The 25,685-nt window shown below is 55.6% G+C and overlaps 2 protein-coding genes across 3 annotated transcripts in view; one reads left to right on the top strand and one right to left on the bottom strand.

Annotated features, from left to right (window-relative positions):
- The first annotated feature begins 3,044 nt into the window (after nucleotides 1-3,044).
- Nucleotides 3,045-9,821, top strand: ZNF3 (zinc finger protein 3). Of its 2 annotated transcripts, XM_055136121.1 has the most exons (5): nucleotides 3,045-3,543; nucleotides 5,829-6,006; nucleotides 6,850-6,941; nucleotides 7,152-7,278; nucleotides 7,973-9,821. In XM_055136121.1, exons 2-5 carry the CDS (start codon nucleotides 5,952-5,954, stop codon nucleotides 9,034-9,036), a joined length of 1,338 nt encoding a protein of 445 aa, XP_054992096.1. In that variant the 5' UTR covers nucleotides 3,045-3,543; nucleotides 5,829-5,951; the 3' UTR covers nucleotides 9,037-9,821. The 2 variants fall into 2 exon arrangements, with proteins under 2 accessions (XP_054992096.1, XP_054992097.1); XM_055136122.1 differs by lacking the exons at nucleotides 3,045-3,543; nucleotides 5,829-6,006 and adding an exon at nucleotides 6,079-6,269.
- A 2,670-nt stretch (nucleotides 9,822-12,491) lies between these two features.
- The window catches only part of LOC105943312 (zinc finger protein with KRAB and SCAN domains 1), a 29,628-nt gene continuing 16,434 nt past the window's right edge, over nucleotides 12,492-25,685 (bottom strand). The window contains exons 7-9 of the mRNA XM_012934696.2: nucleotides 14,196-14,599; nucleotides 13,868-14,045; nucleotides 12,492-13,614 (exon numbers count right to left, since the gene is read on the bottom strand). Of these exons, the coding sequence (XP_012790150.2) occupies nucleotides 12,812-13,614; nucleotides 13,868-14,045; nucleotides 14,196-14,599 (1,385 nt within the window). The 3' untranslated portion in view covers nucleotides 12,492-12,811. The remainder of the gene's footprint in view (nucleotides 13,615-13,867; nucleotides 14,046-14,195; nucleotides 14,600-25,685) is intronic.

Genomic DNA, 25,685 nt, shown 5'->3' with positions numbered 1-25,685 from the left:
TTTGGGTCACTCCCAGCAGTGCTAAGGGCTATTTCTGACTCTTTGATTAGGAGGTGCCTGTTGGTCTATGTGGTGCTGGGCTTAACAACAGTAGGCTGCCCGCTAGGTGCAATCTCTCCTGCTGGCCCTCTGTCGTCCTGTTTCTCAGGACACTTTATATCTAACACCCACTGAAATGATCCAGATAATCTCCATGACAGAAGATTCCTAGTCATAGCTGCAAAATCCCCTTGTAAAAAATTAGAGCATAGGGGCTGGAGCGATAGTACAACGGGTAGGGCATTTGCCTTGCACTCGGCAGACCAGGGTTTGATCCCCAACATCCCATATGGTACCCTGAGCACTGCCAGGAGTAATTCCTGAGTGCAGAGCCAGGAGTAACCCCTGAGCATCGCTGGGTGTGACCCAAAAAAGCCAAAAAAAAAAATTAAAGCATGGACCAAGCATTGAGAGCACCTGGGTTTCTTGGGGGTGGGATGACCGTGGGGGTGACCAGGCCTGTGTGCTTCCTGCCATAGCAAATGTAGGCCACTAGGGGCAGAGGTGAGCACACATCCTCAGTCATTAATTTCTGAACATTAGTCCAACAAGGGCCCTCAAGGGCCCTCTTGATTCCAGAATTAAGCTGGAAATCCCTAGACTCCCTTTTGGATGAGCCTTATCAGAGGGTATCCTGGGATCACCACTGGAAGGAAGGAAAAAAGAAATGTTGTATCAAGAACTTATAAATCCTGGGGCCAGAGTGATAGTGCAGTGTGGAGGGCATTTGCCTTGCACGGCCGACCTGAGTTTGATCCCCAGTATCCCATATGGCACCACCAGTTATGGCCCAAAAACTAACAAAAAAAGAACTTACAAGGCTAAGGACCAAGAGAGAGTACAGCAGGTAGGTCACGTGCCTTGCACGTAGTAGACCCAGGTTTGATTCCTGGCACCTCATAGTTTTCCCTGAGCCCCACCAGGAATGATCCCTGAACACAGAGCCAAGAGTAAGCCCTGAGCAATGATGGGTGTGGTCCCAGAACCAAAAGAAAAGAAATGGGGTGAATGATCACTAAACTATCATTCTTTGGAAGAGACTGTGTCTACACTGGCATGACATGACATCAGATGTTATAGAGACAGTTGGGAGTGTAGAATGTCCATTCAGTCTCTTGACTCTTGGCCAATGTTGGGCATGAAAAGTGACACCAGGTATCAGCCTGTCAAAAGTCTAGAACACCTAAAACATGATCCAGTTATATTTCAAGGGCCATCATTAGGTATTAGCAAAGGGACCCGACCCCAAGATAATGCCAGAGGTTTGATGAGGTCTGCTTTGCAGGAGCAGGAGGGAGCTTCTGGGGGTACAGGCTTGATCAGCAGATTAGTGCCATGAGTCATATCATGGTCCGCAAGAGGACTCAACTGACAGAGCCAACTTGTGATTCCACAGTTCACCACCCTAAAGATGGTACTTGCAGTTTTCCATCATCTCTCATCTGACATACACTGAACATTGGCTAACAGCCCAAGTCTGAAAGAAACAGAAGACTCATAGGCCATTGGCTAAAAGCCCAACTAACTAAAATAAGGCAAAAGGCCATTGACTAACAGCCCAAGTTAGACGAGTGATGTTACCTGGGTCTGGTGGCGGGTGGGTGTGGGAAGAAGCAGGGAGGCCAGAGCAAACTGCAGGCTTCTATAAAGAACTTTTTGGTTTGGGGGCTCCACCCAGTATTGCTCAGTGCTTACTCCTGTATCTTTCCTGGAGGGGCTCAGGGGACTGACCTGGTGGGGTGCCGGGGATCCAACACAGGTTAGCCACATACAAGGCAAGTGCCCTACCCATTATACTATCTCTCCAGCCCCCAGAAAAGACCAGGAAAGATTTTTGAAGTTTCTGCAGACCCAGGAGCTGGAGGTTGGTTGTTTAGCCATGTGAGCTCAGAGTTTTGCAAGAAGAAACTTTTTCATCTCCCAAGGATTCATTAACCCCTGACACCAACCGATTACATCTTTGGTCCTGACCTATTTCCCATAATTTTTTTTTGCTTTCGGGTCACACCGGGCGATGATGCACATGGGTAACTCCTGGCTCTACACTCAGGAATTATTCTCAGGGCACCATATGGGATGCTGGAAATCAAACCCAGATCAGCCACGTGCAAGGCAAACGCCCTCCCCACTGCACCATTGCGCCAGCCCCTTCTAACTCATTTTCTAATCCTTTATATCAGCCCCAATAGAAGATGGTGGGGCAGGGCTGGAGAGGTTACAGTAGGTAATATCACTTACCTTGAACGCTAACCCGGGCACCCGAAGTTTTGTTAGGGCCCCACTTGGTGGTGCTCAGAGATCAGTCCTGGCAGGCTCAGTGGGCCATCTCGGGTGCTGGGGATCAAACTTGGGTTGGCCGCAGATGCCTTACCTGCTGTACTACCGTGCTGGCCCGTTCACCTAAATTTGGGTTCACGGCACACAGTAAACGACACACTTTGTGTGGTACCAGGATCACAGACAGGCAGCGCGGCCATGATCTCACATGCCCTGCGTACAAGGCTGATAACCTGCGAAGCGATTCCCTGGTCTCCCTTAGGGTGTGTTTTTTTCCACAAGACGCACAAAATTGTTTTGCCTGGAATCACAGACTAGTTTAATTAGGCAAGTTCAAATAAGGTGAAATTTTTTTTTTGTATTGGATGTTTGTTTTATTGATGGATCGGTTGGTTTACTTATTCATGGAGGGATGGAGGGATGGGGGATGGGGGATAGGGGGGCCAAAGAAGGTGAATTTTTGAGATTGCAGAATGCTTCCAGGATCCTCCACTTGGGTCTGCAGAGACTGGGGGAAGGATGGGACATCAGGTTTCCTGCACGGCCCTACAAGGGGTGCGGGCTGCGGGCTATGGCAGCCACAGACCCGTGCGGAGGCCCAGAGTGAGCAAACCACTGAGAGGTGAAGACCTCCCATTTTCCTAGAGAGGACGAGTGGGTGTAGGAGGCACCGTGTCGAGCAAGAGTTGAGTAGGACCGACCCGGAAGCGAAACGGAGGGCAACTTCCGTTCTTTGTTCTGTCCCCAGTGTGTAGGTCCGTGACCGGGTCCAACGGGGCCTGGTCGGAGTCCGGCCCCCCCCCCAATCTCCCGTGCCTGCCCCCCAGGGTGAGCGCTGCCGCCCCGGGGGTCGCCGGGGGCCGGGGGTGGTGCCCGTGCCCGCCCTCCCCCGCAGCCCGGGGGCGCCCCCCGCTGGGCACGCGCCCCGTGGCCGCCGCGTATGGCCGCGGGGGGCGCCCTGGCCCGCTGCCGGCTGCTGACACGGCTCCGGACCGCCTGATCTTGGCGCTGACCGCGGGACTTGCGGTGGCCGGTCCCGGACGCACCGCCAGAGCCCGGCCCGGGGCTGCCCGCACGGCCTCCAGGCGACCCCTGGACATCCAGTGCCGCGCGGGCAGCGGCTCCCCATCCCCGCGGCCCACGTAATTCGGTCTCCGCGAAGTCCCAGCTGCGAAGGGCGTGTAGACATGTGAGCAGGATGAAGCGTCCGAACTGGAGCAACCGAAGGTATTCGTGCCCGAGGGCAGAGGTGCAGAGGGGCCGCGGTGGGCAGCTGCGGCGATGCACTGTGGCTCGGGAGGTTCCATCCTGCCCCGCGTGGGCCCGGGTGCAGGGCACCCCTCCCCGCCTCCCGCCATAGACTCGCCGCTTTGCGCGGGCACAGGCCTGGGTGCCAGGCATGGCCGCCGGGAAAGTGTGGACAAGCCAGTAGGAACTTGGCCAGGTTCGTTTCCAGGGGGGAGGCAGACGTGGACCCCTCACTTCCCTTTCTGCCTCCTCCCCTCCGGAGCGGTGCAAAGCCCAGGGCGGCCTTCTCCATGGTGACTTGTACCTGGCCTGTTCTCTTTTCCAGGTTAGAATTGAAGTTTACAGGAGCCTTTGCCGCTCCTCCTCCTTTTTCCTTCCTCGTCTTCAAGCGGCCTGGAGGGAGAATTCCCAGGAACTTGGGTGGAGGCAGCCAAACGCCGAAGCCCAGCACTAAGGGAGGCGGGCAGGAGGCCGGCAGTGCCGGGCTCAGCATCAGGCTGTCCCCCAGAGCATGAGCGGGAAAGCCCCGTGGACAGCAGAGCTCTTGCTTGCTTTCCTTGACATCTTTTGGTTTGGTGGCCAGACTCGGTAGTGTTTAGGACTTACCCCGGGTGGGGGCTCTGGGGACTCAGCCGGGCCATGTGCCTATGGGACTGTCACTCTGGCTGGTGCACATTGGCTTCCTGAGAAACATTGTCAGCACACCTAGACACCTGTTTACAGCGATGAGCCTTTGCCTTTTGGTCTTGGTAGACCCAGGGAGAGGAGATCGGGTATGTTTCTTGGGAGCCAGAGCCTCCAGCTTGCCTTTCCTGGGAGGGCTGGTGGATTGGGGGCCAGGGGGGACTGGGAATGCTTTTAAGCAAGATCCAAGTGTTGGATTGAAACAAATCTTGCTGCCTCAGGACAGTGGCAGGGCCCCAGCTGGAGGGGGAGAGTTGCAGGAGGGACTCGCTGTGCTCACGCCTGATTCTGTGCCTTTCACTGTGATGGCATTGGGGTGGTCTCTGTCCCCCGGCGGCCCTCACAGCTGCTCCCTGTCTCTGTCTGCTGAGTCCGCATCTGGAGCATAGCTGTTGGCTGTCCTCGTGGCATCCCTGTGCAGAGAGCAGGTCCTTGGCGTCAGGGATTGAGTCTCTGAAATTGACTGTCAGTGAAACAGATGGCAAAGGCAGGGCCAGGTGCCGCTGTCTGCTGAAGATATGGCATTGCTGGCACTCAGCAGATGTTTGCAGAAAGACAGGATTCAGGGCCGGAGCGATAGTACAGTGGGAGGGTTCTTGCCTTGGATGCAGTCGATTTGGGTTCGATCCCGGCAACCCAGATGGTTCTTTGAGCACTGTTCCTGGAGTGATCCCTGAGCGCAGAGCCGATAAGCCCTGAGTACTGCCAGGTGTGACTCCAAAACAGAAAAAGTCAGGGTACAGCCTGAGTCCCTGGGGTCCCAGCCAGCTCTTGCTCAGGCAGGGTGCTCTGGGGCTCCCCACTGTCCCAGGTCTGTGGGTATGAAGGAGAAATGCCCTAGATCCCAGCCATGGTCCCAGTTTTCCTGCCCCCTTTGACACGGAGCCCTCCCACGGGAGCCCCCGGCCACCTTGTATTGGTCTGGTACTGGGCCTGGGGGACAGAGATTCCCCCTTCCCAGCAGGACACCCCGCCTCTGGCTGACCTAAGAGGGGGCGGCAGGGTCTTCTCACTTTAGAGACTCGAGCTGGTTGCCTGTTTTTGTGATGCACCTGCTGTTTCTCTGGGGTTTCAAAGAGGATGCGTGAGAACGGTGTCTCTGTCTCTGGTATTTCGGGGCTCTCCCAGGATTCCTTTTCCACTAAGAATAACCCCTCAAAAGGCTGGGACCTTTTTCCCTTCCAGTTATGAAGTAGATGGGTTTTGCCCTCTGACAGTTTGCTCTGTCCAGTTTATGTTCATCCAGCTATTTTTTTGTTCTGCTTGGGGAGCGGATGGCCTCGTGCCTCATGCTAATGTCCCAGGGCTCATCAGACGGGGGGCCTCATGCCTGCAAGACCTCCGCCACTGTGCCCCGTTCCTGAGCCTTCGGGTAATTTTGGGGGGGGCTGGAGTGCATCCTTTGTGTATGGGAGGCCCAGGTTCATCCCTGGCATCACATGGCAAGCACTGCTGGGTCTGGCCCCCAAACCAAAGTGATGAGAAATTGAAATATTCAAAAATAAAAAGACTCCACCCCTGATGCTTCACCCTCATGATTTCTGGGTGCTGACTAGATCATCTATTTCTTTTCTTTTCAGGTGTTTGGATAGAGTGATGTGACCCTTGAACTTTCGCTCCTGCAGAGTCCTCTGATTCTCATTCAGACCCTCCAGACACCACGCTTGCACCGGAAACGGGCGCCAGCACCTGGAGCCCTGCTGATGGAAACGCAGGCGGGTGGAGTCTCTCGGGAAGCTCAGGCCCTGCTGGACAGCAGTGAGGAGTGGCAGGGGATGGGGGCCACTGGGTGCGGTTCATGGCGGGGGTGGGGGGGTTGCGGCCCACTGGGCCGGTGAGGAGTTTACACCTTGACTGTGGCTGAGAGTTGGACAGCTGAAGCGCTTTTGGTTTTGGATTTTTTTTGCTTATTTTTTGGTGTCACACCTGGTGATGCACAGGGCTTACTCCTAACTCTGCACTCAGGAATAACCCATGGCGATGCTCAGGGGACCATATGGGATGCCAGGAATCAAACCCAGGTCAGCTGTGTGCAAGGCAAACACCCTACCCGCTGTGCTATTGCTCCAGCCCCGGCTGAGGTGCTTTTGAAAGGCAGCTATGCTCACCACTATACCACCAACGCCTGAGGTGCTTGTGAAGGGCAGCGGTCAGCTCGGGCAGGATGGGGAAGTGGCCATTTCTGGCATTTCCTCTCACGGGCACTCGGTAGCCCTGGTTGGTACTCCTTCTGGCACGTGTTTCAGGGAGGCTGATTTTTGTGGGTCCCAGCCAGAGGTGGGTGGTGGTCAGTGCCCCAGCTTTGGAGCCAGGTCAGTCTCTGATCAGGCATTGCATGGAAGGACCTTTGGGTCTGAGTGACGGTAGGAACTCAGCGTCCCTGGGCAGGGGGTGCTCCTAGTCTGAGACGGTGATGGAGCAGGGCTGGCACACTGCAGACTCGCTCCCGGTGGGAATAGGCGTCCCAGGCGGCTACCTCGGGGATGCGGCTGCACCGGAAGTGCTCTTCGAGGTGTGAGCGGAACTTCTAGGCCCGTGAGCACTCCGGAGCAGGGGCAAGAGGGGGACTATAGTCGCTCAAGGCCCCTTCTCTGTCCCCAGCGCTCCCGTCTGCAGCCGTGGGTGCATTTGCTGACACAGACCGCCTGGGGGACGAGGTGCTGGCGGCTGCGCTCCTGAAGGCCAAGTCACAGGTGGGCCATCTGCTCTGCCCCTCGTGCCCCTTCTTTCCGTGCAGCCTTAACCCCCTCCCTCAGTCCCTCCCAGGCCATGTCCCTCCCCTGCTCCGGGGTCCCAGGTGGGCCAGCTCACTCCTGCCTTTTCTGGGGCCTCTTCTTTTGACTGCCACCAGGCCCACATCCTCTGGCCTGACCTTGCCCATGAGAGGGACCATGTTGTTGCAGGAGCTGGTGACCTTCGAGGATGTGGCTGTCTACTTCATCCGGAAGGAGTGGAAGCGCCTGGACCCAGCGCAGCGGGATCTGTACCGGGACGTGATGCTGGAGAACTACAGGAACGTGTTCTCACTCGGTGAGCGTCACCGCGGCTGGTCAGGGGTCAGCACGGAGTGATGTCTCAGGCCATCCTGAAAGGCCGGCAGAGCAGCTCCCGCGCGTGCGCACCTCTGCGCTTTGTAAAGGCTCGACAGTCCGGGTTCATCATCACAGACACTGAAGGAGCAAGTGTACTTATTTTTAGCACAGGGGGCCGAGGGGGCACGGGGCTGGCATGTTCTGCAGATGGCCTCGTAGGGAGAGAGTGGCAGAACTCCAGCCACCCAAGGGCTCGGAAGTCCAAGTGGGACCCTTTTGTCCACATTCTGCTCCCTCCTCTGTCCTGTTCTGTGTTTGCAGTCCCCCCGCTTCCCCTCGCTCTGTCTCCCTTCCGTCATTGTGCACATCTCTGAACTCGGATTCTGGGCCGTGTTGCATGGGAGAAGGGTGCTGACACCCCCTCACTGCGGTCTCTGCCCTCTTGCAGGGCCCCCACTCTCCATCCCCGGCTCTGCCCACCTGTCTCCCCAGCCTGTCAGCTCTCATTGCTCCGATGTGCTTTCTCCTCCCTCTCTCTTCCCACTTCCCCAGCCTGCTCGTTCTCTCCCTCGGCCTCAGGGGCCGTGCACTGCGGGGTCCCAGGCCCGTGGCTCAGAGTCCACCCTCTCCCCTGGTTTTGAGTCCCAATTTTTGGGGAAGCCAAGTGATGTGTGTCTTTTGTGTTGTGTCAGATGGGGAGACCAGGATGGAGCACACCAGCAGCATCCCGGAAGAGGCCGGAGCCCGGGGGCTGCTGGGAAGGTTCCCAAAGGGCGTGTCTCAGGGTCTGCAGTTTGATGCTGCCTATGATGGAGTCAGTCTAAAGAGGCAGCTGAAGCACTCCTCAGGGGACGGACTGAAGAGGAAGCTGCCAGACTTCAGTCCAGTGACGGGTGAAGGCGAGCTCACGCCCCGGGGAGCAGGGGCTGAGAAAGACGGTGACTTGGGGAGCGGCTTCCCCGGGAGCCCCCACCTTCTGGCCCAGCCCCGGCTCCCAGTGGGAGAGAGGCCCCATAAGTGCGATGAATGTAGCAAGAGCTTTAATCGGACGTCAGACCTCATCCAGCACCAGCGCATCCACACGGGCGAGAAACCCTACGAGTGCAGCGAGTGTGGCAAGGCCTTCAGCCAGAGCTCGCACCTCATCCAGCACCAGCGCATCCACACGGGCGAGAAGCCCTACGAGTGCGGGGACTGCAGCAAGGCCTTCAGCTGCAGCTCGGCACTCATCCTGCACCGGCGCATCCACACGGGCGAGAAGCCCTATGAGTGCGGCGAGTGCGGCAAGGCCTTCAGCTGGAGCTCCACGCTCACACACCACCAGCGCATCCACACGGGCGAGAAGCCGTACGCGTGCCGCGAGTGCGGCAAGGCCTTCAGCCGCAGCTCCACGCTCATCCACCACCAGCGCATCCACACGGGCGAGAAGCCCTACGAGTGTGGGGAGTGCGGCAAGGCCTTCAGCCAGAGCTCGCACCTCTACCAGCACCAGCGCATCCACACAGGCGAGAAGCCCTACGAGTGCATGGAGTGCGGCGGCAAGTTCACCTACAGCTCCGGCCTCATCCAGCACCAGCGGATCCACACCGGGGAGAACCCCTACGAATGTAGCGAGTGCGGCAAGGCCTTCAGGTACAGCTCGGCCCTGGTGCGCCACCAGAGAATCCACACTGGAGAGAAGCCTTTGAATGTAATGGCGATGGGCAGAAGCTCTCTTCGCGCGTCTGCTGAACTCAACCTGCCGCCATCCAGCTGAAGGCCCCGCCCGGAGCTCCTGCCTTACCCACCCCGTGGGGAACTGCGGGTCACCCTCGCACTGTAGGCACGGGCAGCTCAGGCCAGTCCCTGGTACCTTGCCCGGGGAATGGTGCCCCGCCCCGGGGGAGGAGACGGGCTGGGCGGGAAGAGCTGGGCCATCAGCAGTTTGCACTAGACCTGGTTCCTCGCTGAGGAGCCTTTTTCCCATGCAGGGAGGGAACAGGGTTCCTCTGCGGGAGCCCGAGAGCCGTGAGAAGCGCGTCCTGGAACCTGCTGTTGGCGAGGGAGGCGCGTTTCACAGCTTTCCATCCAGAATGTGCTCCTGGCTTAATGTCTCTATGAAAATGTGCTACCAGGTGGTGGTGGTTTAGCTGGGCTGTGGGGCGCGACCCCAGGACACCCAATTCTGTAGGGCTTTCGAAGCAGCAGGACCCCAGCCCTGAGGGCAGCGTGGCTGGAGGCCCTTATTCTCCCTGTGGGCAGGGCTCGCTGGACGTCCATACTGGCCAGTGAGCGAGTGGCCCGGTGCCTTCCCTTTCCCTGTCCTCTTGTCACTGCTGTGGGGAATTGAATCCAGACCCCCCGTTACCGAGAGTCCTTTTAAGGAGCCCACCCGGCCAGCTTACCCTGCCCTGTGTCATGTACGACCTCTGACATCTGGCCCCCAAACTCTGACCCGAGTTTGCCCAGGTGGAGGGTGACCTTGTGCTGAGTTCTCCCAGTCCTGCTCACCCTGTAGCATACATGAAGTGCACTATTAAACAGAATAGTTTTGCAGAAGGAGCCTGCGTGTGTGCGTGCGCGTGTGGGCGGGCACCCTGGCAGCAAGCATGGGCCAGCGAGGTGGCTCAGAGGGCCGAGCTCACGTGGGAAGGTTGGGTTTAATTCCCGACACCCGCGTCCTGGAGCACTTGGGGAGTGACCTCCAAGCACTGCAGTGTCTCCGCTACCCCCTGGCATAAAGCAGTCGGCTCTTGGATTTGGTGCGGGCTGGGAGCCAGGGCCGCAGACTCGCTCGGCCGCCCCCTCACTGCCGTAACAGCCATTTCTCCTGGTTGCCAGCTTGGTGCGGTCTGGCAGCCCCACACCTACACATCGCTCCTACACACACGAGGCGTCTGCCAGCGATGTGTGGGATAGCCAGTGTGTAGGATACCAGCCAAGACTCAAACAGGTTTGGGGTTCCTCACAGCGCTTTTGACATTGGTGGCAGGCAGGTACCTTCTGATTTCCGGTGGGGGGTACACTTGGCCTTGGGGAGCAGGAGGACCTGTCAGAAGTGCCGATCTCTGCTTCCCAAGTGTGGGGGTCACGTGCTTAGCACCTGGCATCTGAAGGCACATGGAAATGAGCTGCCACCACTCTACTGCCCTAGAAGACTGCCATATCTGGTGGGCTCAGATAAATGTATGGGGTGCCCAGCATTAAACCCGGGTTGGCTGCATGCAAGGCAAACACCCTTCCTGCTGTACAACTCTGGCCCCCCCTAAAAGAATTTTTTAAGTACTCCCAAGTCTTTATATATATATATATATAACATTTTTTGGGTTTGTTTTTAGACTGAAAAAATTTTTCTACTCCAGGGCTGGAGCAATAGTACAGCCCTTAGGGCGTTTGCCTTGCATGCGGCTTACCTGGCATCGATCCCTGGCATCCCATATGGTTCCTCCAGCACCGCTAGGAGTAATTCGTGAGTGCAGAGCCAGAAGTAACCCCTGAGCATTGCTGGGTGTGACCCAAAAAGAAAAAAAACAAAAAACAACCTACTTCGAGTGATCTGAGGGGCTGCAGCAATAGTATAGGGCTTAAGGCACTTGCCTTGCACACAGCCAACTTGGGTTCGATCCCTGACGTATGTATATAGGTCCCTGCCAGAAGTGATCCCGAGCACCCCTGGGTGTGGCCCCCCCCAAACCCAAGAGTGATGTGTGACTCCTGATAAGTGACAGGGCCCCAGGAATGAAAAGGGTGGCTTTGACTGACTGGCTGGGAGGAACCTGCTCCCTCCCGAAGCCTTCTGAAGGAAGACTCACTCCATCGCTGACAGATGAGCATTATTTAGTTGTGGCTACCAGTGGCCTTGCTCCCCTGCTATAAACTCCAGACAAGTGCAAAGGAGCTCTGAGCCCCTCCAAGAGTGATGCCCCAAGCATAGAGCCAGGACTAAGACCTGAGCACAGCGGGATACAGCCAGAAAACCAAGAAACGTGAAGGGTAAGTGTTCTAGAGGCAGTAGTAACTGAAGATTTTGAAATGACTCCAAGCTTACCTGGGGGGGCCAGTATGATATAGCACAGTGGGGAGGGCACCTGGATGGCTTCAATCCCTGGCATCCCAAATGCTCCCTTGAGCCCCACTGGGGGTGATTCCTGAGTTCAGAGCCAGGAGTAACCCCTAAGCAGTGCCAGGTGTGGCCCAAATTTTTAAAAAATTGAAAAAACAGAACAAAACTCAAAACCTTAGCTGGTGATTTTTGTGTTGAGGCCATAGCTGGGGGTCACAGGTTGGGTGACACCCAGCACTGCTCAGGGGACATTCATGGGCCATTCGTGGTTCATGCTCAGGAGTGCCCCCAGCCCCCTGGCACTGGCCCCTGCACAGGCTTGTGGCTGGAATCTCGGGCTCCTGAGAAAACCCTTCCAGGCTCATGCAGAAGTGACTCCCCACGATGGGGCAGGTTTCCCGCGGCCCAGCCTGAGATTCATCAGGTGGTTGTGGTAGCTGCCAACGGTTTGTGGGCTCCAACTGGTGTGATGCTGAGGAAAGGAGCATCTTGAGGGTGATGTATTGTTTTTTAAGACTTGCCCAAAGAATAGTAAGGGGCTCCACGTTGAGAACAGAAAGGGGTGCTGACTGAGGGGATGGCCTTAAGGGAGTGTCTGGGTATAGGATCCACCTCACATTTACCCCTCAAGTCAGCTGCCCTTCTGCGGGCTCTGTCCCTACACCAATTGTGGCTAACTGGGGCGCTCCAGTGCCCCCACCTCTGGCACTCTTCTGAACTGCCACCAGGTGGAATGACCACAGTTGCCCTGTTTCTGGGGCGACCCTGAGCAAGGAAGAGCAATCTGAAACAGAGATGGTGTTTGTAGGTCTGGAAACCACATACAACTGACGGGAGGTGTGGGTCCGACCCTGGCACTGCCCGGCCTCCCAACTACTACTGCAAGCAGCCCTGTTCACTCAGGGTGAGGCCAGAACAAGACCCTCTGCCACGATAGCTCCTTGTCCAGACAGCTGTGGAGCCAAAAGGCATCAAGCTAGGACGATCCAAAGTCCTGTGTTCAAAGACCGACCAGCAGGGAGGGCACTCGCTGGGCATACCCACTTGGGGCTGAAATCCCAGAACTACAGAGCTTAGAGCACTGCCAAGTGTGGCCAAAATATATCATTCCTAAATGCCCAGGGGAAAGAAGGGGCAGAGGCAGCCCGGGCCCAGCAACCAAGACAATGACCAGCTACAGTGTTTATTATAGGAACAGCCCGGAGGCACTACACGGCACGTCTACTCCGTCAGGCTAAATCAGGTTCGCTGCCACTCAACTCTTTACAAATGGCAATTCGTGAATATATGTTAAGACAGTCCGACAGTTTCCATGTTTCTTTAGTCACACTAGCTACACGCATCGGTCTGTCTATACAAAAGGCGACACGGGAATGGTTTCTGGGACAGGCCGGGATATGGGGGCCCTGTCCCTGCCCCGCGCCATCCCAGGTTAATGCACTAACTGGGCTTCTCCTGACTCCGGCCCGAGGGCAGGTGCCCTGGCCGGCTACAGCGCCTCGGCCTCACCGCTGTGGACGCGCTGGTGCTTGGAAAGGTTGGACTTGCTGCAGAAGGTTTTCCCGCAGCTGCCACACCAGTAGGGCTTCTCGCCCGTGTGGATGCGGTGGTGCTTGTTGAAGTTGGAGCTGTGGTTGAAGGCCTTCCCGCACTCCTTGCACTTGTAGGGCTTCTCGCCCGTGTGCAGTCTCTGGTGCGAGCTGAGGCCCGCGTGCTGGCTGAAGCTCTTGCCGCACTCGTTGCACTGGTAGGGCTTCTCCCCGGTGTGGATGCGGTAGTGGCGGATGAGGCTGCCTTTGCCGCTGAACGCCTTCCCGCAGTCCTTGCACTGGTAGGGCGCCTCCTCGCTGTGCATGCGCTGGTGCTTGAGGAGGTCCGAGCTCTGCCCGAAGGCCTTGCCGCACTTGCAGTCATAGGGCCTGTCCACCAAGTGCGTCCGGTAGTGGAGCGTGAGGTTGGAGCTGTGGCTGAAGGCTTTCCCGCACTTGGTGCACACGTACGGCTTCTCTCCTGTGTGTGTGCGCCGGTGCTTGGTGAGGTTGGAGCTGTTGCTGAAAGCCTTCCCGCACTCGGCACAGATGTACCGCCGCTCCCCCGGGCCCGGCTTACTGGAAAGGAAGTCTCTTCCTTTCTTGGCCCCTGGGCCCTGTTGGGGGCTTTTGGTTCCTCTTTCCTTGCTGGGGCTCCCCCACTGCCTGGCCATCCCCCCGGGAGCGACGTCCCTCTGGCATCCTGCTGCGTGGGCCTCTTCAGCGCTCCCCCGCTTATCAGCTGAGTCCTCATTCTGGGCGCCTGCAAGAGAAGGAGAATAAGGTCCCCTGCGCCCCACCAAGAGGGATCCCTGAGCAGAGCCAGGTGTGGCCCCCAAACAAAAGGCACATGTCTTCTGTCCCCAGAGTGGGACTCTAGGTGCCCCCGGAGAGGCAGGGAACCCCATCTCCCATCAGCCCCGCCAGTGTGGTCCATCTTGGGGTTCCTCCCACTCAGGGTCACTTTCCCACCCCAGAGCGGTGAGTCTGAAGACAGTTCCCATCTGCAATCTCACCCAGTTCTGGTGCCAAGTCCTGCTCTTCGCCAGTCTCCTGGATGTAAAGGGGCCCCCACGATTCGTATCTGGGACTGGCCTCCCCAGACTCTGGCTGCTCGCTGCTGGGGGACCCCTTGGCTGTTTGGGGAGGGGCCGCCTCCAGCCACACTGGTTTCTGCTCGCCTGGAGGAGAGACCTAGAACGAAAAGGAGCCACACGCACGCTCAGCTCAGTAGACCCCCAGGGACAGGGAAAAAGAAAAACCCCAACTCCCCAGATGGAAGGAAACCGGCAGCAGCCTGGCCCCATGCAGACACTCCCGCCAGGACGGCTGCCCCCCACCTACCTGGTGCCCTGGCTCATCCAGCTCTTGCTCCAGGTCCTCCAGGAGAGCGACGGCCTCCTCGGCGCTCTCGGGGCCATGCCCCTGCACCCAGGCCTGTAGCTCCCGCGGCAGGATGCTCAGGAACTGCTCCAGCACCAGCAGCTCCAGGATCTGCTCCTTGGTGTGGATCTCGGGCCGCAGCCACTCACAGCAGAGCACACGGAGCTGGCTCAGGGCCTCCCGAGGCCCAGGGGTGTCGTGGTAGCCGAACTGCCGGAAGCGCTGGCGAAACATCTCCAGGCTGGGACGGCACTTCCCCTTCTCCTCCTTGATCATCACAGGCCCCTGCTCTTGTGGGGGTTTCGGGACCAGGACTGCAGCCATGCCCAGCACCTTGGTCATCATACGCGCCGCCTGCGGCCTTGCTCAAGACGGGCTCCGCAGCTTCTTAGGGTTCTGGCCTTCAGAACTCCCTGTCAACCTATGGGGTCGTGGAATCACCAAAGAGCTGTTTATCTCCGTATCTATTCCGAACCCCTGCCACAGGTGTCACTTTAGTATGGGTTATGGCCACCATCAACCTATTCAGGACTGGCTCGATGGGTAAAGTGCCAGCCTTCGGGCCTGAGGCTGGTGAGGTGGTGAGTCCCATCTCTGGCACTGGCCCAGTGCCATCCTGGGGGGGATCTACTGTTGGGGTCTCAGCACCACAGCCTGAGTGCCTGCCACCACATCTAGAGCGTGGCAACCAATAAATGTGTGACCCCCCTGTGAGCAAAAGGCCAAAACTTTTTTTTTTTTTTTGGGTCACACCCGGCAATGCACAGGGGTCACTCCTGGCTCTGCACTCAGGAACCACCCCTGGCGGTGCTCAGGGGACCATATGGGATGCTGGGAATCGAAAGGCAAACGCCCTACCCACTGTGCTATCACTCCAGCCCCAAAAGGCCAAAACTCTTGCTTACCCCAGAACTCCTTATCCCCATCGACTCTTTACCTCCCCATCACTTACTGCCATACCCGTACTTCCCACCCATGGGCCTGCACACAGTCGTCCCTCCATCCTCTGCGCCGCCAAGGCCTAACTCTCACAGGAGTTTGTCTTCTCTCGATTTGGTAATTCATGGAAAAGGGCTTCATCTTAATTATGATTAAAGTAATAAAACACACAGCTACAATGAAGGGACCAGAGAGGCTGTACAGGAATTAAGGCACTTGTTTTGCATGTGGCAGACCTGGGTTTGATCCCCCGCATCCCATAAGAACCAGGAGTGATTCCTGAACACAGTCAATGTGGGCCCCAAACAAAATTCAATCATTAAAAAACTTTAATAAACTTTTTTCCTGGAACTAGAGCAATAGTACAATGGGTAGTATTCTTGCTGGCTGACTGGGATTTGATCCCCAGCATCCTTTAAGAGTCCTGTCCCCGTCCCCCACCCCAAACCGTCAGAAGTGGTCGGGACCCCTGAGCATCACTGAGTATGGCCCCAAAACAAAAATTTTTTTCTCCCTAAGCAAAGCAAGTAATTTCACCTTTGATTATATCTAATCCTTCTACACATTCAGTTATCAACAGCCACTGCCAGGTCTTGGCTTTCTGTTGTTGTTCATGCCACACCTAGTGGTGCTCAGGGGTTACTCCTGGCTCTGTGCTCAGGAATCACTCCTGGCGGGGCTCAGGGGACCGTATGTGGTTCCGGGTGTCTGATCCAGTTGGGCCACACACAGGCAAGCACCTTATCTGTTGTACTATTGCTCTGGCCATTGAATTTCTTAAAATACCAAAAAAAAAAAAAAAAAAAGTTGTAAGATCAACAAGTGTGTTGCAAGGCCAGACAATGAATGAGGACATTGTTCCTAACACACTGCCTTCGCTCTTCTAGGAGACCTAAAATGTTCAGATCAACATTCAGACCAAGTATCTCTTTTTTTCTGGTCCCATTTTTTACGTCCTTTGGGGGCAGAGCACCAGTACAACTGGCTGAGCAGTGGCCTTGCACGGCCCCCCCTGTCACAGCAGGAATGATCCTCTGAGCATCACAAGGTGTGCCCCCCAGCCCCCGCCAATATATATAAATAAAAGTGCCCCACACCGGTTCTGACACAAGAGAAGTGGCCAACTACTATAATTATCGTGGTTTCTAACAGTTTCACGCAATTTTACCTGCTCATGCCCCAACACACTCACTCAGGACCCGAGCGCCCCAGGCGCTTTGATCCTTGAGGCGCAGAAACTCTAGGCCAGAGGCCTCTGCCGCAAGGTTTCCTTCCCACCGGACCAAGTTCTGCACCCTTGCCTAAGCTTCCCTCCCCGGCTTGGGTTCAACCCTCTCCGGATGCTCATCTTTCTCCAAAGCAGATTATTTCCGAGACTCGAAAACCACTGCGGCGGGGCGCGGCGCCCCCGAGCGTTCCTAACATGACGTGGGTGTCCAGACCCCCCCCACTCCCTGCCTTCCCCTGGAAAACTGCACTTGGTCCTGGGAAGACGCCCTCCCGGGAGCAGATCCCGCGTCCCCGGTTCGCTTCCGAACCTCCACAAAGCTCCCCCGGGGCGGTCCCCGCCCTCGCGGCGCGCGGGCTAGCGGGTACAAAGGGCGCTCCCGCTTGGCGCTCCCCGGGGCCTCGCGGGCCGCCGTCGGAGGGAGAAACCGTCCGTCCGGTCGGACCGGCGGGCGCACGAAACTGCTCGGAGCAGGGGGCCACCCAAGTTCCGTTTGTCCAACTGCCGCGGGGAGCACGGGGCTTCCCGGGAGCGCGCCTCCCCCCTCGGGATGGGCAGGGCCAGCAGGCTCCTCCCCGCAGTCCTCCCCGAGCGGGCCGGCCGGGCCCCCGGGGGCTCACGGCGACCGCGCCCGGTCCTCCCCGAGGCCCTCCGGCCGCGGCGCGCGCCCCTGCCCGTCGCGAGACCCGGGGAGCGGGGAAGCCTCACCGGGAGTCACAGCCGCTCCGGGCGCCGAGACACCGCGACGCGCACGGCGGGACGGCGCAGCCGGAAGTGCGTCAAGCCCCGCCCCCGGAGCGTGGGGTCGCGCGCCCCCCGCCCGCCCGCCCGCCCGCGAGGCCGCTCTAGGAGTTCGGGAGGTCTCTGCGTCTCTTTGTCTGGAGCTCAGTGAGGCGGTTTCGTTTGTCTGGACCCACGAGGCCGGCGCTCGGTTTTCCCTCGCAGCCGCGGACCGCTGCGGCATTGAGCCCACCTTCCCCTCCCCGGCGCCGGCGCCTTGAGTTCGCTCTGGCCTGGTGGGGTAAAAGCCGCGCAGAGGGGCGGGAATATGCTTTGTGCACGGAATTCTGTGTCCACGCGCTGATCTTAATCCGTTCCAACAAGTATCTACGAGACCCAGTGCCAGATGGAGGCCGGTAGGAGCATAGGGAACCTTGACAGAGGTTTTTATTATTAATAATAATATGTGTGTGTGTGTGTGTGTGTGTGTGTGTGTGTGTGTGTGTGTGTGTTGCCAACAATGTATCCCAGGGCCTCAATCGTGCAAAGCAGTGTTCTCTGGCCGATTCATATTCCACCTCCACCCCTCTCCTGGCAATGAGTTTCTCTGGAAATACCACCAAGATATGGTCTAAAATTTCAAGGCTGGGACATAGTAGAAGGGCAGGGAGGGCTCTTGCCTTTTATGCCTCGGACTTGGGTTCCATCCCCAGCACCCCATATGGTTCCCCAGGCCCGACCAGGAGTGACCCCTGAGTGAAGAACCAGGAGTAAGTATGCCTTGAGCACAGCCAGGTGTGGCCCCCAAATAAAAAAACTTGCAATGACATCAACCCTCTAGCCTCCAAAAGCAGGATCCCCCCCACCTTGGGGGTGTAGAAACTGAGGCCTAATAAGACTCTGGTGGGGATGCTGCTCAGAGCAGGATGGACCCCAAAGGAGACGCTACAACAGGAATGAAAGGCTGTGACTAGAACATGAAAGAGACCAATAGCTTCTACATAGAAAACAGAAAGCTGGGGTAATTTTGGAGGAAAAAAAACCTTTAGAAAACCTGCAAGCTGCTGCATCCCCCCACTCTGAGCGGCCTCCCATGGCTCAACTGAGCAGGTGTTTTTGTTTGGTTTTGGGTTTTGGGCCACATCCAGCTGTGCTCAGGGCTTACTCCTGGCTCTGCTCAGGGGGACCATATGGGATGCTGGGGATCAAACCCTGATCAGCCATATGTAAGGCGAATACTTACGGCTCCGCTCTGCTATCTCTCCAGCCCCAACACTTGGAACTATTTGGAAAAACCCCCATAGAATTGTTCTATGTTCCAACCTGTGGCCGTTCTCCAAGAAAACCTGAAATTAGCTTCTAAGTCTTGGAGTGTAAAAAATTTGAACTCCAGCTACTGAAGGGAGATAAAAGGCTCTGCAAGATTCCGTATCAATAACCACTATAAACCACAGTGCCTGAAGGACAAAAAGGGAAAATAGGAAAAGTGCCTGTCATAGAGGTGGCTGCACAGAAAGGAAAATGGGGACATTCATGGGTGGAAGTGGACACTGGTGAAGGCATTGATGTTGAAACATTGTACACCTGAAACTCAATCATGAATAACTTTGTAATTCACAGTGATTTAGTTAGAAACATCTTTTACAGCTGACAAGGAAGGACTTTGTTCCTCATTTGAAAGATTCTGCTCTGGGGTTGGAACAATAGCACAGTCGGTAGGAGGTTTGCCTTGAACGCAGCATCCCGGGTTCAATTCCCAGCATCCCATATGGTTTCCTCACCACCACCAGGAGTAATTCCTGAGTGCAAAGCCAGGAATAACTCTGGAGCTGGAACAATAGTCCAGCAGGAGGGCGTTTGCCTCGCATAGGGCCACCCCTGGTTTGATTCCTGGCATCCCATGTGGTTCCTTGAGCCTGCCAGGAATGATTCCTGACTGCAGAGCCAGGAGTAACCTCTGAGCACTACCCGGCATGGTCCAAAGACTGAAAAAAGATTCTGTTGGTTCTGGGGCTGCCAGAGCAACAGCACAGCAGCTAAGACATTTGCTTTTGCATGTGTCCAGCCTGGGTTGAATCCGCGGCACCCCCAAAGCACTTCCAGGAGTAATTCCTTAGTACAAAGCCAGAAGTAACCCTTCAGCATTGGTGGGTGTGCCTCCCCCACAAAAAACCCAACAAAACAAAAAAAGAAAAAAAAAAAAAGATTTTCTGAGTTACTTATTTTGCCAGTCTGGAGCGATAACACAGCAGTAGGGCATTCGCCTTTCACGCAGCCAACCTGTGTTCTATTCCTCTGCCCCTCTCGGAGAGCCCAACAAGCTACCAAGAGTATCGCGCCCGCACGACAGAGCCTGGCAAGCTACCTGGGGTGTATTCGATATGCCAAAAACAGTAACATCTGGGGGCTGGAGCAATAGCACAGCGGGTAGGGCGTTTGCCTTGCATGCAGCCGATTTCGATTCCCAGCATCCCATATGGTCCCCTGAGACCGCCAGGAGTAACCCCTGAGCATCGCCGGGTGTGACCCAAAAAAGAAAAAAAAATTAAAACCAAAAACAGTAACATCAAGTCTCACAATGAGAGACGTTACTGGTGCCCGCTCGAACAATTGACCAGCAACGGGATGACAGTGACTGACTTATTTTGCCTGCCATCTATGTGCTTGGCCCATAGAGGGCGCTCCACTCCACATTTCTGTTAGAACAAAGTATTAATTTCACGGCTGTTTCCGCTCTTGAAAACTTCCTTCTTCCCAGGTGTTCACAGGTGCAACTTGTTGGGAAGTCACAAAGACATGTGCTAAGGAAAATGAAAAATGACAGGCCAAGAGGCTGGGAGTGGAGCGGTGTAGCCCGGAGTGGCTAAGCAGCCTGGAGAGATTGGATTGGAACTAGATTATCTGGGAAATGAGCATAACAACATCCGCCAGTAACATCCCTGGCAACTTTAAGGCCTTTGGAGAAAGAATCTGTCCTATGAGAATGCTCGAATGCTCTAGGTTTGTTTCTAGATAAAAACAGAAAGAATGGGGGGGGGGGTGCTGCTCCCATCCCTGCCCCCAGTGTCCCATATGGTCCCCTGAACACCTGAGAGCTGAACCAGGAGTAAGTCCTGAGCATCACCAGGTGTGGAACCAAAACAAAATAGGACTTCTAAATACTCAGAATCCTGGTCACGGGTTCTGATCACAATTTATGGTTTTGTTTTGGGGTCACATCCGCCAGTAACATCCCTGGCGACTCTAAGGCCTTTGGAGAAAGAATCTGTCCTATGAGAATGCTCGAATGCTCTAGGTTTGTTTCCAGATAAAAACAGAAAGAATGGGGGGGGGGTGTGCTGGAGCAGGTATTGAACCTGGGTTGGCCATGTGCAAGGTAACGTTCCATCTGCTGTACTATGGCTCTGCCCCCTATTCTTTCTTTTTTTTTTTTTTTTTTTTTGCTTTTTTGGGTCACACCCGGTGATGCACAGAGGTTACTCCTGGCTCTGCACTCAGGAATTACTCCTGGCAGTGCAAGGCAAACGTCCTACCCACTGTGCTATTACTCCAGCCTCTGTCCTGTGTCTTGAGAAGGCCGGGCAGGGAGATTCAGTCTGCTCAAAGTACTCATAGCAGCCATGCAAAGCTGCTTCTCCTCTGCCTCGCTCCATGCATGTGGCTTTGCTTTTTTCTATCCCAGTGCATGGCGGGATGTGGATATTTGTTGCAGGAAGTTTCCTTCTGGTTCTTGGAGTCGGGCTGCATGTTAGGAGCCCCACTTCTAGACAGTCCTTCAGAGGTGAGTGACTTCTCTTCACCAGCCCATGAGGGGATTCTGTGCTGCCCCAGAATATGTTGGTCTCTTTGCAAACATGCAACCCAGAGCCCAAAGTGGGGTCTGTGACACCAGAGAACTAGGGCAGGTAATGACACTGGCACCACCGCTGGCCAACAGCTGAGGGGTACAGCACTTGTCTTGCATGGGTGAGGCCCTGGGTCAATCCCAGGCACTGCAAAGAATTCAAAAGGATCTGGAGTGGAGGTAATTACTAACAAAGGGACATGAAAGGTTGGGGCCAGAGGGACCCTTTAAGCTTGGCCACCATTTCTGGAAATGGGGCTGTTTGGAGGATGGGGATGGCATAGTTGTCACACTGGCTCAGGGACTGGGGCAATTTGAGAGTCACAGAGGCCCATAGCAGTGCTGGGGATAGAACCGGGGTCAGCTGCATGCAGGGCAAGTGCCTTAACCCTGCACGCTCTCTCTAGTCTCCCCATAGTGGAATTTTGTTTTCTGGGCCATTCCCAGCAGTGGTGGGCAGGGGACCATAGGAGGTGCCGGGGATCGAACCTGTGTCAGTTGCATGCAAGGCAACTGCGTTACCTGCTATGTTCTCTCTCTCTGGCTGGCATGTTGGAATTGTTACTGGCTGCCATCTTGGGAGCACCTGGGTCAGGCCCTGTTGTAGGAGCTTCACAGATGCCAACTCCTGTAGAACATATGCCCACTGTGTCCACTAAGACACAGCAAGGGGGACCCCAGGCAAACTGGCTCCCATGCCTGTGTATAATGAGTCATGGGGCTTAGGGATGAGGCTCAGTAGTACTTGCCTTGCATGTGTGGGGGTCGTGGGTTCAAACAAACCCCGTAGTTGTAGATGTAATAGGTGCTGCTTGAAAGTGCTAGAATAAATGAGCTCAGAAAGGAGAACAGGGGCTGGAGCGATAGCACAGCGCGTAGGGCGTTTGCCTTGCATGCGGCCAACCCAGGTTCGATTCCCAGCATCCCATATGGTCCCTTGAGCACCGCCAGGGGTGATTCCTGAGTGCAGAGCCAGGAGTAACCCCTGTGCATTGCCGGGTGTGACCCAAAAAGCAAAAAAAAAAAAAAAAAAAAAGAACAAGGAGGGGCCAGAGAGAGCAGTGGGGAGGGCGTTTGCCTTGCACGTGGTGACCTGGGATGGATCCTCAGCATCCCACAGGGTCCCCTGGCATTGCCAGGGTTAATTCTAATGAGTGCAGAGCCAGGAGTAACCCTGAGCACTGCCAGGTATGACCCAAAACAGAACAGAAAGAAAGGGAGGGAGGGAGGGAGGGAGGGAGCAAGGCAGTAATGAAGAGAACAAACCCTCTTCCAAATTGCCTGCCCACTTCCTGGAGAACCATGTTCCTGTTCAGGTCCTTTTCGGCATCTGTGATGGGACTGCAGAGCTGATGCGGGGATGAAGCACCACGTTTAGGCCAAGGGAAGGGAGACAAGGAGACGAAGCACATGGTGAGCCAACAGACCGAGCCGCATCCCAGAAATCAGCGGAGTCTGAAGAGAAGAATGTGCTCAGCAAGAACCAGGACCTTTAGTGGTGCCCCTGAGGCAGGTGGGGACCCAGCTGAGTGACGGTGGATCATAGGGGGTGCTGGAACCTGGTTGCACCATCCCTACTGTGCTCTCTGGTCCCCCATTTTGTTTTGTTAAAGATTGTTTATGGTCCCCTAAGCCCCATCAGGAGTGATTCTGAGCAGAGCCAGGAGTAAGCCCTGAGACCCACTGGTGTAGCCCCCAAACGAAGAGGATAAAAAAGCGAGTTTATGCTGGTTCAAGGAGGGAGCAGTGTGGGCGGGTAGGCCTGTGGGGGCCAGGGAGCTGATGAAGCCCACCCACCGTCAGAGGAAGCGGCTGGGACCCTGGGGGTCACATCAGCCCATCTCCTCGCACAGCGCCAGACCGAGTGGGACAGACCCAGCCAAAGGCCACACCACAGGCTAAACCTTGACAAGACCTTCCTGAGCACCAGGCTCTGAGCCCATCTGCACGGGGACTCTGCCTGCCCAGGTCCAAGCCCAAATGCTCACACCGCAGGTGAGGTTTCTTGTGGGTCCCAGATTTAGTTTCTTCTTTTGACTTTGGGGCCACACCCAGCTATGCTCAGGGATCACTCCTGGCGTTGCCCAGGGGAACATACCCAGGTGGGTCACCTGCCAGGCAAGCACCTTATTGCTCCAGTCCCAAGATTCAGTTCTTTAGCTATTTTTTTTTCTGGGGGGGCGGTGGTAATCACCCAGTGGTGCCCAGGGATTACCCCTGGCTTTCTCAGACCAAATGGGGATGCCAGGGGTTGTACCCTATCGGCTGAGCGCTAGGCAAGCACTTCTCCACTGTACTGGCTTCCAGCCCGAGGATCCACTTTTCTTTATTCCAGACATGTGCCCTTCATTGTTGCAAAGCAAGACAAAAAAAACCGAACACCACAGCACTGCTACCGAGATGATAATTTATTATTTTACCGTGATCCAGAAGACAGAAATGATTGATCACAAATCCCCACAATACTCCTCCAACCTCACTGCTCTACCCCCTTTGACGTGCCGCAAACCCCTTCTTCTCAGGGGAACGCTACTGCCCTGGGTCTTGTACAGTACCTTCAAGTTATTCTCCTGGAGAGCCGCCTGGCTTTGAAGCAGCCAACCACTTTCTCTTAAGAAGCCGCTCCAGAAAAGTTGCTAAGGCTTTTAAACGACCATCACATTCAATCGGAAAAATCTTTTATGGAAGGAGCTGCTACCAAACACGTGGGTGCTTCTGGCTGGGCGCAACACCCCGCTTTCAATAGCCAAAACTTAATTCTGTAGGTTGACAAAGACACACACATTTCTTTTGGTCTAATGTATTCTAAACAGACTTGGAGACAAAACCTGGTCTACGAAGATAATGCCTGAGTTAGCTGGAGAGAGATGTATGCTTACTGTGCTGACTTGTGGCAATCATCTATTTTTGAATGAGTTCATAAAAAATATTCATTTTTTAAAATAGTTGCTGAGTTTGCTTGCATATCCCACCCTGGCCCCTAAACTCAATAGTTTTTGGAGTAAGATTTCCTGTCGGATCCCCATCTACTCCTCCCACCCCGCTCCCTCATATTCGTGTTCTGTATTAGGAACCCCTCTGCGAGCAGACGCACCTCTAATGTCTAACATGCTTCGTCCATGTGAGGGCAGATGAAAAACTGTTGAATGGTCAAGGTGAAGGTATGTGTGCGAGCCCCACCCCGTGTCTCTGATCCCCTCTGCCCAGCCTTATTTTGGTTTTTGTGTCACAACCAGCAGTACTCAGGATTTACTCCTGGCAATGCTCAGGGGACCACACAGGGTGCCAGGGATAGAACCCAGACCGGCCAGGGCAAGTGCCCTCCCTACCGTCCTATTGCGCCAGACCAAACTCATTATATTTCCTCAGCTGGGAAAAGTCTGGACGTCTCTCCAGCCTCGTCCCCGACCTCTCCCTCATCACTGGAACACATCGGAGGTCCCTCTCTGGACCCACGGAATCTACGGCCCAAATGTGAAATGGAATGAAACCCAGGTTCCAGTGCCAGGGTCTGCCCACGCCTCCCGCGCCCCTGGGGCCTCACACACACCCTTGGCCTTACACACACCCTTTAAGGAGCACCGGTCCACATGCACTCTGAAGCGAGTCCTAAGCTTGAACAAATGGAGCTGCATCTCAAGCATTAAAATGAAAAGAGGAAGAGAGCAAAAGCTCTTGAGAGAAGGCAAGACCATCAGTTAGCAGATGCCTTGATGCCCAGTTTGAGGGGGACAGAGATCTGGGGTATCCACTCTTCAACAGGAACAGACAACATGAAATGACCGAGTTTTGCTGAGAGGTCCGAGACCTTTCCCAGACTCTCCTCCGATGCGCAGAGCCCGAGGTGGCTTATCTCCCTGTAACTTCAAGTTTTATGGAGCTTCGAAAAAGACATCATTTCATTTTTAGATATAATAGACTAAAAAAAAAAATCCGAATAGCAAAATAAATGCTTTTCAATGGACAGCCGGTGTGTCAAAGCCAGAACACTGGCAAACTGTAACTAAATTCCCCAGTAGCAGCTGAAAGAAAAATCGCACATCTATGAAAAAATCTATTCGGACCACTTCAACATCCCTTTCGGACTCCTTCCGTGGGGGTATCTGCAGGGCTCATGGGGCCTCGGCGGGCAAACCCTGGGGCCTCTCCTTTCCTGAGAAGTTGCTCAAGAGAGGAACACCCAGAGCCAGGCAGGTCACCCTTGATCCCTCTAACACGGTGACACCCACCCGCACCAGATGACAGTCAGGGGGCGCTGCGCCAAGGCTGCCAGGACAGCTGGGCTCGGAGCACAGGCGTGAGACTAGGGGTGGGCCTTTCACCTCCCAGAATCTCCTAAGCCGGGGTAGGGGGCCATGGGAGCTGGGCAGAAACACAGGAGCGCTGCCTGTTGTTTCTCGGTCTTGCCAGCTGACTGTCCAGCTGCACCCAGCACGGGAGTCTGTTTCCGGAAGGGCCTGACTTCTGTTCTCCTCCACTCCACTGCTCTAAGCACAGCAACTAAATAAAGCATTGGCGGAGAGAATAGGAGAGGGGTGAAGAGTTAAAGGACCCTGGCTTTAGTTCTTCGGCTGTCATAAGCCAAAGTGTACTTACACCTGCACTGGAGACGTGAATACAACCCAATGGTTTCACCACTGAAGGTACCAGGCTTTCCCTGTGACCCCCTAAACCGCCTCCGTTCATGAACAAGACCCGCTCCATCCCTCCGTGACACGTG

Source organism: Sorex araneus, chromosome 4, assembly GCF_027595985.1.
Source record: "Sorex araneus isolate mSorAra2 chromosome 4, mSorAra2.pri, whole genome shotgun sequence".
In the NCBI taxonomy this organism is placed as follows: Eukaryota; Metazoa; Chordata; class Mammalia; order Eulipotyphla; family Soricidae; genus Sorex; species Sorex araneus.
Note: the sequence above shows the minus strand (reverse complement) of the source record. Positions and strands in the feature narration are given on the sequence as shown.

What these genes read in the sequence shown, in the direction of transcription:
- ZNF3 (XM_055136121.1), top strand. Translation starts at nt 5,952, where the DNA reads ATGGAAACGCAGGCGGGTGGAGTCTCTCGGGAAGCTCAGGCCCTGCTG. An exon ending in TCAGGCCCTGCTGGACAGCA is followed by an intron (nt 6,007 to 6,849) that starts GTGAGGAGTGGC and finishes CTCTGTCCCCAG; the next exon opens with CGCTCCCGTCTGCAGCCGTG. An exon ending in TCCTGAAGGCCAAGTCACAG is followed by an intron (nt 6,942 to 7,151) that starts GTGGGCCATCTG and finishes ATGTTGTTGCAG; the next exon opens with GAGCTGGTGACCTTCGAGGA.